We start from the raw sequence: 15,437 nt of genomic DNA on the forward strand, positions 1-15,437 counted from the left end.
TCCATCTTATGGTAACATAATCTCACAAAAAACATAAAGCAAAATAAAAACCAACTCAACTGAAAGGAACAACCTGAAATTGAAAAACACAGAGATTACATTCAGCTACAGAAAGGCACAGTATTTTTTAGTCCAGACCACTTCAGTCAAGGTCTGGCAGTGTTACTGTTAACACCACCGGGGACAGAAGTAAAATGCTTTAGCAGGATATTTGCACTTCCTATGGATGCAGATGCACCACCTGAAGCAGTGGCACTAATGCAGATGGCTCTGAGCCAGTAATACAATTCAGTCATTCTCAGCAAGACTAACTACCCCAGGCAAAGAGTCATGCAATCCAAGCCATGTAATTTCTATTAATCAAATCAGTTCACTTACCCCTACAGAACAATGCATCGTGCTACAGAATATGCTATATTATTTTGGGGGACACTAGATATTGCACAAGGCAGCAAACTGTAAGGCATCTAAGTCCCTAAGCAAAAGTACCATGAAAGCAACACTTCCCTCAAGTTTGATGAGTGTTGATTCTTATGAGAAACTGTGTACAGCAGTATTAGTATCACCAAATCTGTCTGCTCTGTGTACCAGCAGTGAAAGACTTCACTGACATGACTGTAGCCAAGTCCATCCTCACTTTAACAGCAGTCAACACAAGATCTGGCTTGGCAATCATACACTGCAAATTATTGCTTGGAACAGAAGAAAAAAAAAAGAAATTCATGACTGAACAGGATACAGGAAGAAGGCGGCAGTGAAAGAGAGCTGCCACAGTATCCATGGCAGGTGTTCAGACAGTTTACCATTGCAAGTTTAGTAATACTTGTGTACAGACACATAACACATATTGAATGTTACTGCAAAAACTGTAGCAGCTAAAATGAAACAGCTTTTAGACAACAATATTTAACCTGAGGAACAAATACTGCAGTCAGACAATCTGCAATCACTTCAGAATAAGTCACTGTGTATTAGCTAGACTACTTATGCTATTTAACACTCAATTAATAAGGTACACCATGGAAACCACTGGTAAAGGTATTTCCACCTTGCAATAAACAGGGCTAACTAGTATAAAATAAACTGGCTTAATACTTACCACTAAAACAACAAATTAAAACTGTTGTTTCCTGAATACTAACTAGTAGTGCTTAGTATTTTGATAAGCACATAACAATATTCATCACTCATCCCAAGTACTAAAAAAATAATAGAGAAATAAAGTAACATCTTTCTTATAAACAGTCAGACACTTGCCTTCTTTCCCAGAAAAGGGGAAAAAAATTAGATACAGGACACTTACATTCACACAGTCAGTATCACCCTCCTTTTCCTGCTCACTGCATTCTCCTAGACCAGACTGACATAATAGCTTTTGAGGGTCAGTTTTTGCAGCACTCAAGTAACACAATGAACTATGTGAAGTTTATGTGAATGTCAGTCAAAACCAGAAGAGAAGTAATTGTGTCAGAGGGTTGAGATGAAGGTCTTTGAGGAAATTTTTCTATCTCACCTAAAGGAATGATAAGAGGCAGCTGAAGAGATGGCATGAAATTTCCTGTCACACTGTCCTAATAATATTCCAGGTGGTATCTGGGAACAACGCCCAACAAACAAACTAACTTGTGAAGAATACTTTATATGAAGCATTCCAATTAAAAAAAAAAAAAAAAAAAAAGCAAAACCAACCAAACAAAAAAAATGGGGAAGGAGGGGAATATTTCCAAGAGACACAAAGGACTGGGAGCAGATCACCTCACTGAGTCCTCCCACTTCAAGGCAAAATCATCCCTATCTAATTATCCCTGCTTATTGCAGAGGAGTAGAACTAGATCAGCTTTAAAGGATCCTTCCAAACCAAGCTATTCCATGACTATGTGATTTCATTCCCGGTACATGCTTTGTTTAAAACACTTTTAAAATGTTTCAAATACTGCTTCACAGCTCCCCTGAAATTATAATTTCTGGCAGAACTCTTTCCTAACATTTCAGAAAAAAAATCCCTTTGCTTCATTTCAGGCCCATTACTTATTGTTTAAATCACAGTGCCTATGGAGATCCATTTAATCCCTTTCCATCTGAAAAACCTTTGTTCATCTGAAGAACATTACTCTCCCTCTCACTCCCCTCTTCTCCAAAACACAGCCACACACTTCCAGCTCCTTTACTCACTGACTATCCTCAAGACCTTCAGGCACCATTCCTGCTGTGCTTAGGAGTTTCTCTAATTAACATACATCTTCCTTCAATGAGGTGCCTCAAAAGGACTTGATACTCTGTTTGAAGCATGAACAAAAGATTATTTTCAAGTGCCTTGCACCCAACACCCTTCCTTACAAATATCAGCACAAACTTTATTGTCAACAATGTCACACTGCTTCAAAATAAAAGAACAAGTGGCTTGCACTCAATTTGTGAAGAACTATCAACCCTCTCAGCAGAACTGTAATCCATACAGTCATTTCTCCTGTTCCCCCTCTTAACTAGAACTATTTATTGTGAGGACTTAGCACTTGTCTGAAAGACAAATAAAATCAGTTCAGGTAAGACGTATCTCCAATTCGCTAAGAATATTTTTCATTCTAATCCTGTTTCCCAACATACCTCCCATTCTTCTCTGCTTGATTATTGGTAGTAAATTTAATAAGGATATATGCCATATTACATCACTCAAAACATAAATGAAAATACAAGCCAGCTACAGAACACGTTTTAACAACACCCTGCTTGATATATTGCTGGGTAGGCGAACAACAGATGAAAGCTTTTGGGGTACAGCTTGCTCTGAACTTCTGCATTCACTGCATGATATTTTCATCTGGATTCTATTGCCAATCCTGTAGTGTGACATGGTGTCAAGAGCCCTATTTAAATCAATGGTGTCAAGAGGCCTATTTAAATCAAACTACAAGACAGCCATTGATCTCTCTAGTCCCAAGGCCTGCTATGCTGCCAACAAAGAAAATACGGTTGGTTAAACAGGATTCATTCTTGATAAATCTGTGTGTCCTACTATTTAACAGCACTCTTATACAGACTTCAACAAATTGTTTATTTGCTCTAGAGTTCCTTTGCTTAAGGAAGTCAGGTCAGAAAAAAACTGCTTCTCAGTAAAAGCTACTGTTTCTTCTAGTTTCTCTTATTGACACATATTTCTACCTAATTCACATCTTTTATATATTTATCATGGCCTTTCCCATCACTACAAAATAAACTCCAATACACAACTAAGTAAAAGTTGTAATTGAACTAACATAGATTAGCTACAGGAATATATGTTAAATACATACCTAAACACATACACGTGTGTCCCCCAAACATACATAGATAATGTAGCAGTATATTTAAAAAAACTTGACAGTTATCTCAAGATTCTGCACAGAATACCTTAGAAGCAATGGAAGGCATCTTTTACTACAGCAAGTGCAAATCTTTCACAGTAATATCACAGGGCTGAGTTTGACAAAGCCGAAATTACTCTGCTTCGTACAACAGAAATGTAATAAATAATGGAATTATTTTTTTCCTTGAACAAGAGATGAAAGGGATATTCAGGAATATCTGGCTAAAATCACAAATCAGTATTCATCTTGGACATGAAAGCAAGCCTCTGTGACACAGAGGTCCCTATCCAATACCAGGCTTTCACATCACTCATGTTTACCACCTATTTACTACCATCAGATGTTGCAGTATTTCCCCAGGCCTCCCAAAGCTTTCCTATCTCACCAGCTGAACTGCCAGTGCCCAGTGCTGCTCCCATGCTCCCTTCCCTCAGAGCACTACATCACATTTCCCACCTTCCTGAAGCACAGCACTTCCACAGCCTCACCCTAAGCCACCACATCCCCAGTGCTCTCCTGCCACACACCACCACCTCTCTGCTAGAGATCTCCCACCCATCCCAGTGCTTTCCAAGTCCAGAAGCACAGCACAGCACTTCCCCAGCCGCACCCCACACCCCACACTCCCTGCTGACTCCCACAGAGTACCCTGACCCACGCTGACTGCAGCCCCCTGAGCTCTCCTCCCCTTGGAACAGAGCTACCCCACACCCAGCAGTCACTGCCTCTCCCCACGGGACAGACACCTCCAATTCCCTTCACCAGCATCTCCTCAGGGGGTGCTCCCATCCACGCCAGTGCTGGGAGGCATGGCCAGCTGGGAAGCAGGAAGAAGGCAAACCAGCCAAGGCGGGCAGCAGAGGGTGACAAAGATGCTGGTGGAGACGTGAGAGAGAAGAAAGGAAGAAATGCCAGGAAAGAAGATGGAGAGACAAATGACAGTAGACAAGGTATTTTTCCTGGCCATAAACCATCCAGAGCTAAGGATGAAGGATTAAATTAAGGACCACAAGCCTTGGCAACGCCCATGGACTGTAGGATCAAATTCAAAGGGTCACCTAAGGGGACACATTTCCTTTCGCATTCAACAATAATTACTCAGACTTTGCTAAGCTTCAGGAAAACACAAGTATTTGAAAACAAGAAACTCAAAAGACTGTGGCACTTTGACAAAAGAAAGTGCAAGGTCTTTTTTTTTTAATGGTGAAACAAAAAAAGAGGAAGACGAGTAGTAATAAGTATTTTCTATCAAAGAAAGAAATCCTAAGAACTACACTAAACATCTCAGATTTTACCACTAAATTGTACTAATTTGTTTAATAGGATCTAGTACTCCAATTAATCCCACAACACCTGCAATCCAGGTAGCTAACAGACAGTATTATTTTATATATTCTGAAGATGTAATGGTAGAGCAAAATGGAAAGAAAGGTAAAAATAATCAGAAAAAATATTCTAGCTTACAATGACACAACTGGTGCTTAAGTGCTCCAATCAAACTAATATACTAAATAAATATATAAACTTTCTACTTGCAACACAGCATCTGCCAGTTATAGGACTAAATCATTGGCTAATAACTTTTTGATCACACAGTATAAAAAGAGCAGTAGTGACAAATATGCAAAATAAACTTCAGGATGATTCTAAATGTTTGATAGTTTAGCCCTCCCACAACCTATTTTTGGAAGCTGGAATTTGAATACCGTTAAATCAGAGGAGAAACAGCAGGCAAGATACCATATCCAACACCACCAACTGATCTCCAAGACTATCAGGATGCTCCTCACTGCATCCTGTAGCACAGTGTGGAATTTCCCAAGCTAGCTCAAGTATAGAAAACACTCTAGCAATGTCACATGAGCCTTCATGAGGACTACCTCATATTCTTCACACAAGCCAATAAAATAAAGGGTAAATTAGTCACTAGGTAGCAGAACACTTCTAGTATCTGAACTAGGTTGGGTATGTGATGTGATATGATACATGATATCACATCATATAAGTCACATGGCCAATATCTTTCTTTTAGGACATAAACTGTAATTCAAACTATGCCTTATTATAGTGCAATGTCTCCCAAAAGCTAAATATATATCTGCTGCCTCTGAAGGTGTTTTATAGAAACATAAACCAGTACGAAATTGCTTCACAAAAAATCTGTTGCCCAAAAGAACACAGGTTATTATCACAGAATTTTCATGTTATTAAATACCTGTATCTAGAGAAGTCATACGAAAAAATGTAAAGGACTAACAGGTTCTGTCCATCCCATTTCTCAATTTAAATCAGGAAGTAAAAGCAAGAACCACAGTAAAAAGTTTTGGGTTTCTTTACCTCAAACACTAGTGTGAGTCATGTGAGCACAAGCTAAAAATGTATCTAAAAGTAATTAAGAAGGACTCACCAAGTTCATTGAGACTCTGGGCAGCTTTTGTTATCTCTCTGCTTCCTCCTTGCAGTTGTCCTTGAAGTCTTTTACTGAGATACAAGATGCGTATTATCCTCCGCAGCAAGTCACAGGCAGCCTGCAGGGAAATTGTGGCATTAGGGGATATTATCAGTACATTACCATCACATAATACCACTACTCAAACGTGGAAACATCTTAACCAAAAAAGGAAATGTGAATGTGAATAAAAACAAGGAATTTTAGAACACTGAAATCCCTTTTTTCCAAAATCTTTTAATATGATTCTATGTTATATACACGAAAACTTCCAGAAGCTGGTAATTATATTCATGGGGCTACTGAGATTATTCTGTCACTACCCACGCAGAAAACAAAGGAAATTCAGAATCCCACGACAGAGGCATGTTCTGTTTCTAATAAGAAGTGAGTTTTATTTTACCTTGTGCAAGTCTCCACAATACTCCTCCCCTCTTAAAGCTTTAGCAAAGTTAAGAAGTTGGCTTTGCCAATCAAATACTCATCCAAAAGAAGCAAAATGGCAGCACTTACTTCATAAGACAATAGAACTTAAAGATTAAATTGTTATTACAGATATTGACTCTTATGGTAGGCATTTATGCAAAAACTAATTCTCAGCAAAACTTTCAGAAGGCCAGTTACCTTCATTCAGCCAACTGTTAGTTCACATTCTTTCATAAGCTTATTAAAATACATGGCATTCTTGGTTAAAAATTAGGAATATGGACATATACATAAATTTTTAGGAACCATATTCATGTGTACTTTTATTAGCAACAAATTAGAATAACAAGCATTGCTGACATCTGAATCAAATATAATAGTTTCATAACTTTTCACTCAACTAATATCTTGAAATACATGCTATGGGAATAGCAACATTCTGGAGTGGGTAACAACTAAAATAGAATTCAGAAAAGCAACTCAGATTTCAGTACAGTCATAGATACAGTCTAAAATCTGCAATCAGATTAACAAGGATGGCAAGTAAGAAATTTTGAATAAGTGTGACATAGTTGTTTTGGAATAGTTGGAGCTATTTTCCCTGGTATTGAAGAGAAAGTCTTCTGAAGTATTAACCTTATGGATATCAAAATTAATCTTAAATTACTTTAAAAAAATATTCAGTATCCAACAAGACTTAGAATCTCTTTTTCAGACTCAATGAAAAATGAAGTTAAAGCACACATATAAAAATTATACCAGTGAATAATTTCAACCGATATCCACAGCAGACTTATACAAGCTGGCAGTTTCTTCACTATGCCACACAAACTAACAAATCCACAAATATTTATAGTTTAATTTTATTACACATCTAACATTTTAGACAAAACAAAAAGGAAAAATTAGGAAAAAACCCACTGAGCCCATCAGGGAAAGCCCAATCACTCTTGCTACTTTGGGCTCTCTGTCACCTGCACAGAAGTGCAAGTTTTCCATGCCTTCTGTGATAAGTTAACCATGTGATTTCTATTATACTTTGTGAGAGCTAAGTGGGGCTTATCCTGCTTTGAGAGATTAATGTATTAATTTTATTAATTCATTTCTTTAATTAGAAAAATCTTGATCCGCATATCACTTTCATATCTGTGAACTAAATTTCTGCAAGATTAATCAAAAATAACTTCTACCATAGTGCACTCTGCTTCACCAAAAGAGAGGGCACAGTATCACTACTTTGCTTTCAAAATTAATTACTCTCTAACCTAGTTGTACACTTCTGGCTAATGTTTTTCCTTGGGAATTCACCTTCTGTTAGTTTCAAACCACCTTTTACTTTACACGCCAAAAGAGTATTTCTTTTTTTGTTGAATTGTTGCTTATTATTTCCTGTCCCAAGAAACAATCTTATAAAAGAGAGTAAGAGATGGGAGAAGTTACATTTAGACACAAGAGCAAAAAAAAAGTTTTCATTTCTAGTCCTGGGACTTAGTAGGAGGAAAAAAAAATCCAAAGACATGAAGATGCACTCCAAATTTTGTAGTGACTTCTATTGCATTATACCCTTGACAAAGATTCTGTTTCACTCAAGTATTTTCATTTATGTGAGCTGTCCAACTTAATAAAACTCCCAGTCACAGCATAAGAATGCTACATGCATGTAAGGATATGTAACAGAAATAAAGAACTGTATCTGCCAGATCCTGTAACCTGACTACCCACACAACAGAAGTCTGAATTAATTCAGGAAACATTCCCTCCCTGAGTTGATCAAGTATGCTTTTCTAAAGGAGATGCTTTCATCCAAGAAGGAACAAATTCTACTGTTCAAGCAAGAATTAATTTGGAAAAGACCAGTGGCCCCAGTTAGTCCAAGTCATTTTAAGTAAAATTAAAAATAAACCCCAAATTTTTGAGATTACATGTTAGCTATCTCCTGAATTTTAAAACCATGTGCCAACAATAACAGAAATTATTGCTACAATTTGAGCCATCAAAAAGCTTCTTACTTTTAATCTCAAATTAATTTAAAGAAATTACTGAAAGAAGACTTAATTACAAAGAGAGAGTCACTTGAAAATATGCCAGTTACCTGCTCATGTATGCAGGTAACTGAATGTAAACATTTTGTTGTTTGTAAAGCCTAAAGAAAGAGGAGACAGTCCACTATCTTCAGACTACATTTACTATTTATTTACAGTAGCATCACAAAAAAATCTGCTACTGGTAAACATTTTAAAGTAAGAATAACTTTAAAATACAGTATTATTGAGTTTTTTTGAAATGTTTTGCTCTTATAAAGCTTTTCAAACACCAAGACACTGAAACAAGAGACCATGCAAAAACACTCAGTTAAACAGAGCTTCCCAGAAAAGAATCCTCTGAAGGACTAACTCCCTGTCTACACATTTCAGCTGTTAACCACTCCCACTTAGCTTGTGATCAACTATGGAAAGAGTCAGAAGAGGACAGCATGATTTAGAGCAGGAAGTGAGCTTTCAGTGTCTGCTGCTGCCTTGGGATGCCATGAAGCTCTAAGAGCAGAGCAAGACAAAATATGCGCAAGAACATAGCAGAGATTTACAATTCAGGACTAGATTTGAAGTTTAACAACAAACTTGCAGTAAGAATGTTTATGAAAAAGCCAGACTATATTAAAAACAATTAAGGATGGCAAAATCTAGCTTTATGCAAGTCAAATATTCCTTCAGTTAGAGAGCAGTCCCACAGCAATCAATGCAGAGGTATTAAAAGAACACCATCACAACTACAAGAGGCACTGAAACATCATGCATTCCAGCAAAACATACCTGCCAACCCTAGATTTTGACAGAAGGCAACCTCTTTTACCAGCGATCTACATCTACCAATTGTAGATCAGCTGATAAAATTAGTAACTTTGACAATGTCCCAAACCACAAGTCTTGCATTTGGGAGCAATTTCATGACATAAGCCGTGCCATCACCAGGAAGTTAATTGTTTGCTGTGCTGTGCCCTTCCTTCCTCAACAAACGAGTCCCCCAGGTAAAGAACACCCTAGCAGTGCATTTTTAGGAGGCTGGAGAGTTGAGAGTTGACTCAACTCTCCATAAATTCAGCTTCATTTATTAATTCAGGTGTCCCTACCCTCAACTCTTCCCAGCAGTGTAGTGTAACATAAAGCACTCACAAATTATCTGCCAACACAAGAAGGGAATGCAGCTCTTGTGATGAGACTGACTCTCACTGGCAGAGAATCTGGAATCATCATTCCACTTTCTACACTGATGCTAAAAGAGCAGCCTACCAGACTCCCACTCTCCACCTCTTTTTCCTGACTTACAGCAAAAAAAGTCAGATCTTACAAATCCCCTGGCACAGCCCGAATAATGCTGACTCTGGATGGATGCTGCTTTTACACCACAGGAAAACCCATGTAACCATGTAACAGCCAAGAGGAAGCATTCAAGGAACATTTCCTAAATTCAGGGAACTCATTCTCCTCAGACATTCTTCTGCAGTATTTGTGTAAGGGCAGGGTCCAAATGATCTTCATCTTTAGCCCCACATTCCCACAACTTTTTCTACATGCACAACACACATCAGAGAACAACAAAAAAATCTGCACCTAACCTGCCACATGGAATTAATGGGACTTTTGGCCGGTGGCAAAAAGAGTAACAGTTGGAGCTGAAAAAAACAGTAGCATCTGGCCAAACTGGCTGCACAGAAGTTCAGCTCCCTGCTGAACTTCCCTTCTACTGCAAGTAACATAGAAAACAGAAGTTCAACCAAGAGACAGTGCAGTTGCTCCACTAGTCCCCAGACTAGAAACTGCATGAGTCTGCAGTTTCATCTACTCCACAACAGTAGTCACTTGCAGATGGCAATCTACTAGAGTGTATATCCAGAGCTCAAAATTCAGGTGAGCTGGCAAAGACAAACTGTTCAAACAGTAACTCTTTAAACACTCGTGAGGCCGGAGCTGTGTTGCATTTCAAACCATAAACTTAATAGAATGCAGATACATGACTCCTGAAGATCTATTGAGAAGTTTTCAACTACTATAAAATTATCAATGAAGTGTTTGACACTTATCTCACCATCATTGTGATAAGCTCTCTCCCACTGCTATCCTCTAACAGACATCTACATCCTACTGTAGACTCCACTTATATTTAAAAGGCAGGCACAACTATGCACCTGGGCTTCCAAAACTCCACAACCACAAATAGCTCCTTAAGTTGCATCTTGATTGTTGAAAAAATTTGAAAGAATTTTGAAATAATTAATTCTCAAACTCTTTACTGAACTGCAGCAAAGCCTGCACTAAATTAGGGGTGAAAAGCATCTTTTACACAACAGCACCATAACATTAAATACCAAAATAACACAAACAGTTATGAGAATTTAATTAATCTATACTCAGATAACCCTTCTCTCTTCCCTCCATCTCTACAAAAATTCAATTAGCTAGTACAAAGGTCAATTTCCTACTTTCCTACTAAGCCCTTCTCAGTAGCTCTTGGAGCGAAACAAATACTGATTTTCAGAAAAATACTAACAATGAACTACAGGCTACTGGAGTAGAAAAACTGTACTCATGTCTGACAATTGTGAAATAACACACGTTCAAAAAGAATTTTTTTAAAATATGTTTTTTTATGCAACTTACTTGAAGTTTTGCTAGCTGAGCTGTGCGAGACACTATTTTGTTGTAGGGTTCAACAATTTTGACTCTAATTCTAAAAACAAGAGGAGAAAATTATTCATAGAAGTGTTAATAAACAGCATTATAGAACATAAGGATTTATACTTTCTAATTGCATAATGAATGTCATACCTATCAACAGTGCTTTGTAGAGCACCAATTCTAGTTTGCATCATTTGGAGGACACCTGCAAAATAAAGCAGATTTTTTACATCATTCATCAATTATAGAAATATCAGAAAATTATAGAATTTTTCTTGAAATCACAGTAACCACTTTAGCATAAACCAAAACAGTTTCACTTTTATAAAAGAGCATCAGAGAAACCAAAATTGGTAAGCATATGGGAAATAAAATGAGCAGGTCACTTACTGAATGTCATGGAAAATGTATTGGTAGAGAACATAAACCTGCAGAATAAATATCACTCCAAAGTCCATCATTTGTGAAACTTCAAATACTATTTAGATGATGCTACTTTCTAACAGAATGCTGATTTGGACTGCAGTTCAAATTATATAACCTGGTATAAACACGTGAACATGATATATAAAAGTGGCATAACATATTTAACACTATTTATTTAACATAGTGACTAGTTCAAAGAGGACTGAGAAGATAAATTATTCTATTTCAAGGTTTTCATCCTGCGCATAAGGATCTTAGGCAAAAAGTAAGGTATCAATGTCATTGTAAGGTCATCTAATTTAGATTACAAGCAGAGCAAACTATCCTAATCATGTTTGTTCCACATTAGTTTGGCAAAGAAGCACAAGGAAAGCCAACAAGCACGCCTGTTCTTTTCTTGGTAAATTACAAAGTAGTAGGGGACAGGAGTCATTTTTGCAATACAGAATCAGCCTGCTGAGCATTTAATTAAGTTAGACAAACCCAGGCCTATGAAATTATTTTTGTTTCAGTTACTGTTAGCATTCTAAAACATACTACATTTTTGTAAAGCCCTGTTTACAAGCATGCCACCATTAAATTAGATAAAACTGCAGCATTATACAGTAAGATGGAAGACAAACAAAACTACTACTAATAGTTACATTCAGGTTGTCCTGGACTGTGATTGTATCTCACTTATTTTATATAGATATGTAAATTCTCATCTTCTCCATATTTCAGAACCTGTGTGTTCACTGTTATTTATACATGGTATGGCATGCAACAGATCATGAGGATGAAGATATGAGATACAGTGAAAAGCTGTAAGGCAAAATAGGCTGCATTGTCTACCCTACATTGCAGTAATGGGGGAGGGCCAGTGGCACAACGTTGCTGCATCTACGGCTGTAATAGTGCTATTAAGCATCCAATAGCCCTCTTCCCAGAGGACAGAATAAGGATGGGTGAAAAGGCACTCTCCCCTCTCCATCTGCTGTGAAAGATACATGATGATACAGTTCAGCCTAATCTTAGGAGGTAGCTCAAGATACCTACTGAACTACCTATAGACAGAAAAGAGTATGTAGAGCAGAGCTGTGTACCATTAAAAAAAAGTGCACAGGCCTAAAAAAGAAAAGGCTCTACAAGCTGGGTGTACCAATTTGAAATGTTTAATGAGATTCACTTTCACACATCCAAATGACTGTGCATGCTGTGAATTAGCTCCATAATCTTCACTTGCTAACATACTTGATAAATATACCAAGAGCTATGCATTTCTAACTTCACAATTAAAAAATCTGTTGGCATTTATCTTTTCTTTTTCTTATGAATCTTGACTCAGTGCTTCCTTTAAGAGCATAACCCTAAGTAAATGGAAAAATTTCAACAAATTTGTGGTGAATTGAATTTTATTTTTACTTCGCCGTATTAGTTGTAAAATACGCATTATTTACCACACCTGCCTTACAGAAATGTTTCCTAACTGATAGCTGTTTTGAAGTACATCATTCTTTCCTCAGAGCTATTTTAGGAAGAAATTACTTCAGAAATAACCATCATTTCAGAAAACAGAATTCCACTGAGCACAACTTGCTGAAGACTGTTACCAGGAGGTATTCATCAGTCACAAGATTGACTACACGTTCCTGTCTCCTTCTTATTTGGAGAATGACACATATTTCAGTCTTTTATACTTGACTCTCCAACTGTTTAAAAAGTTATTCAGGGGCTACCATGACTACATTAAAGAGCCATTTCTTTAATTTACAGCTATATTCCATTACTGACACAAAACAGTGAACCCAAGCAGCTCCAAACACTAAGGATATAACTATCAGTAACCAGAAACTCTGGTTATGCCAAAACCTGAAAGCAGAAAAAGGAACAAAGATAAATTACTTACCAAGTTACAAAGGGGAAAAGGGGGCATATTATAGAGATTCTAGCATGTTACAGAGGTAAATATCTGTCTGCACCAAAAAACCCACCACAATACCAAACTATATGACACTCTCAGCAAAGTGACAAAGAGCAGAATGGCAGGTTCAATGAGCTCCTGGCACAAGAACAATATACTACAACCATCTTCTATCAGAGTCAATGGTTCTTAAGCATGCCTTTGAAAATCAGCAGTTTATGCTAAAATCCACATCTCAAAGAGTGGAATAAAACAAAGGTATGAATTTAACTTAGGAGCCCTTCCCTAGTAAAAAGTATCTCAACATGATTTAGATTATGTGTTATAGCCTCTCTGGTTAAGATGTGCAAACTATGCAACACATGCATGTGCAACAGAAAACTGGTGCTTATGGCAACAGATACCTACCAATGTTGCAACAAAACTAGGCTTATTTAGAAAAATACATTAAAAGGTAAAAGGAGGCTTTATTGCTAAAGTTGCCCAGAACATTATCAAAATACAGTTTCCTATGAAGAAGCTACTCCAGAGAAGTATCAGCCAAATCTTCTCCTTGGAGCTCCATCTACTGACGTAAGGAAAAAAAACTAAAATAAAAAAGCTGCCACATGTTACTCCTCAGGAATCAGTTCTGGAGCTTTAACTTTAGGGGCCAAAGTTGGCAGTGAATGCGTTCCCTGCACTAACAGAGCTTAAAAGTGCTTCCTTCACTGTAAGGATAGCTAGCATAAAATAACAATATTACCTTCCAGGGATTCAATTCCAGTTGCTTGGGCCAACAGATCTTCATGTCTTGCAACAACCTTAAAAACACCAAAATAGAAATCAATAGAGAAAAATGGGGTCATGAGCCTAAAAGAAGTATTAAATACATCACAATTATTCCTACATTAGGCATTTAAGTATCAGCATCCCTACATTAGCCAGACACAGGAAAAAGCAGGTACATCTTACAGGAGAAAGGGTTGTAAGAACACAAGGTGTTTTAACTCACAAAAGCAGTAAGCTCAGAATGAGAAGAGAGTCAGTAATTACATAAGATGTGCAGCAAAGTTGATATCTTAATTAAAGCCAGTAGAGCAATCACATTTCAACACATCTTGATATTTAATAACTGTAAATGTGAACTTACTAATCACATAATAATAATAATATATATTCTTTTTTTTTCTATTTATGACATTTATAAACTAGTTCCCAAAGAACTGGGGCAGGAGGAGGGAAGAAGCAAGTTTTGATACTACAGACAAACTTAGCAAGTGTTCTCATTGCAATGTCTATCGTGGATTTATGATTTCTGCATAGAAAAAGTCTTCTATCTTAACTCAAAAGCCTTTCTGAAGGTGTAGAGGTGTCAACATAGGTTAATTCTCCTAGGTAAAGGTAAGTCTTAGGGCTTATGCTACTCTTCAGCACATGATGTAAGGGTGCAAGCTCTCCCTATCTTCTCACAACGCCAAGCTGAAACATGGCCTCAAGTGTTTATGACAGTTGACACAATCATTTGGAAAGATTCTTCCTTCTTACAAGGAAGAGTAAAACAGCACACAGTGATAAGACTACAAAAACTGAAACAATACATGGCTGCCTGGTAGGAGTACTGAGTGTGGGCTTAACTGAGTTGTCAAACTCCCTACTAGTTTAGCTGCAAGCTGTACCTTTAGTAACTGCTTGCAGAGGACACTGGGCAATTTCACAAATTACAAGCTTATAAGAATACTAAGTTTTTGACTAATTTGTACCAATCACCCCAGAATAACAGGTATGCTTTAAACTTACTTGTAAATGCAGCTCTTTATCCAACTGACTAATACCTTGAGCAAGTTTGGCCAGCTGCTCAGCTATCACAGCCTGATGGATGGACTGGGAAGTATAGGCTTTCACATCAAAGTCTTCTCTGAAGAAGTCAGCATAACATTCTGAAAAAGGATTTAGGATTTTAGGGTTTTATTTTCATTTATTTTCATTTCATTATTTTATTCATATATTTATTTATTCCATTTCATGGAAGAATTAAATAATATTTATAGCCCTGCAGTTTACAGATCTCTGACCTTCAATTTCTTCAACATAACAGTAAACGTTCTCTACATCACATAGTACAAACGTCGGAAGAGGGCACACTCATAAGAAACAAGTCTAGAACTGGTAACTGAGGTTCACGTTTGTTTTGGGGATTTTTTTTTTTGCAAATGGTGATAAAGTCACATGTTTCT

At 37.2% G+C, this 15,437-nt stretch overlaps 1 protein-coding gene across 1 annotated transcript in view; it reads right to left on the bottom strand.

Moving 5' to 3' along the window:
• The window catches only part of COG5 (component of oligomeric golgi complex 5), a 173,782-nt gene that overhangs the window by 157,711 nt on the left and 634 nt on the right, over window positions 1-15,437 (bottom strand). Inside the window, exons 2-6 of the mRNA XM_084206189.1 lie at window positions 15,001-15,140; window positions 13,967-14,024; window positions 11,043-11,097; window positions 10,875-10,944; window positions 5,752-5,872 (exon numbers count right to left, since the gene is read on the bottom strand). Of these exons, the coding sequence (XP_084062315.1) occupies window positions 5,752-5,872; window positions 10,875-10,944; window positions 11,043-11,097; window positions 13,967-14,024; window positions 15,001-15,140 (444 nt within the window). The remainder of the gene's footprint in view (window positions 1-5,751; window positions 5,873-10,874; window positions 10,945-11,042; window positions 11,098-13,966; window positions 14,025-15,000; window positions 15,141-15,437) is intronic.

This window comes from Fringilla coelebs (assembly GCF_963513975.1).
Source record: "Fringilla coelebs genome assembly, chromosome: 5".
In the NCBI taxonomy this organism is placed as follows: Eukaryota; Metazoa; Chordata; class Aves; order Passeriformes; family Fringillidae; genus Fringilla; species Fringilla coelebs.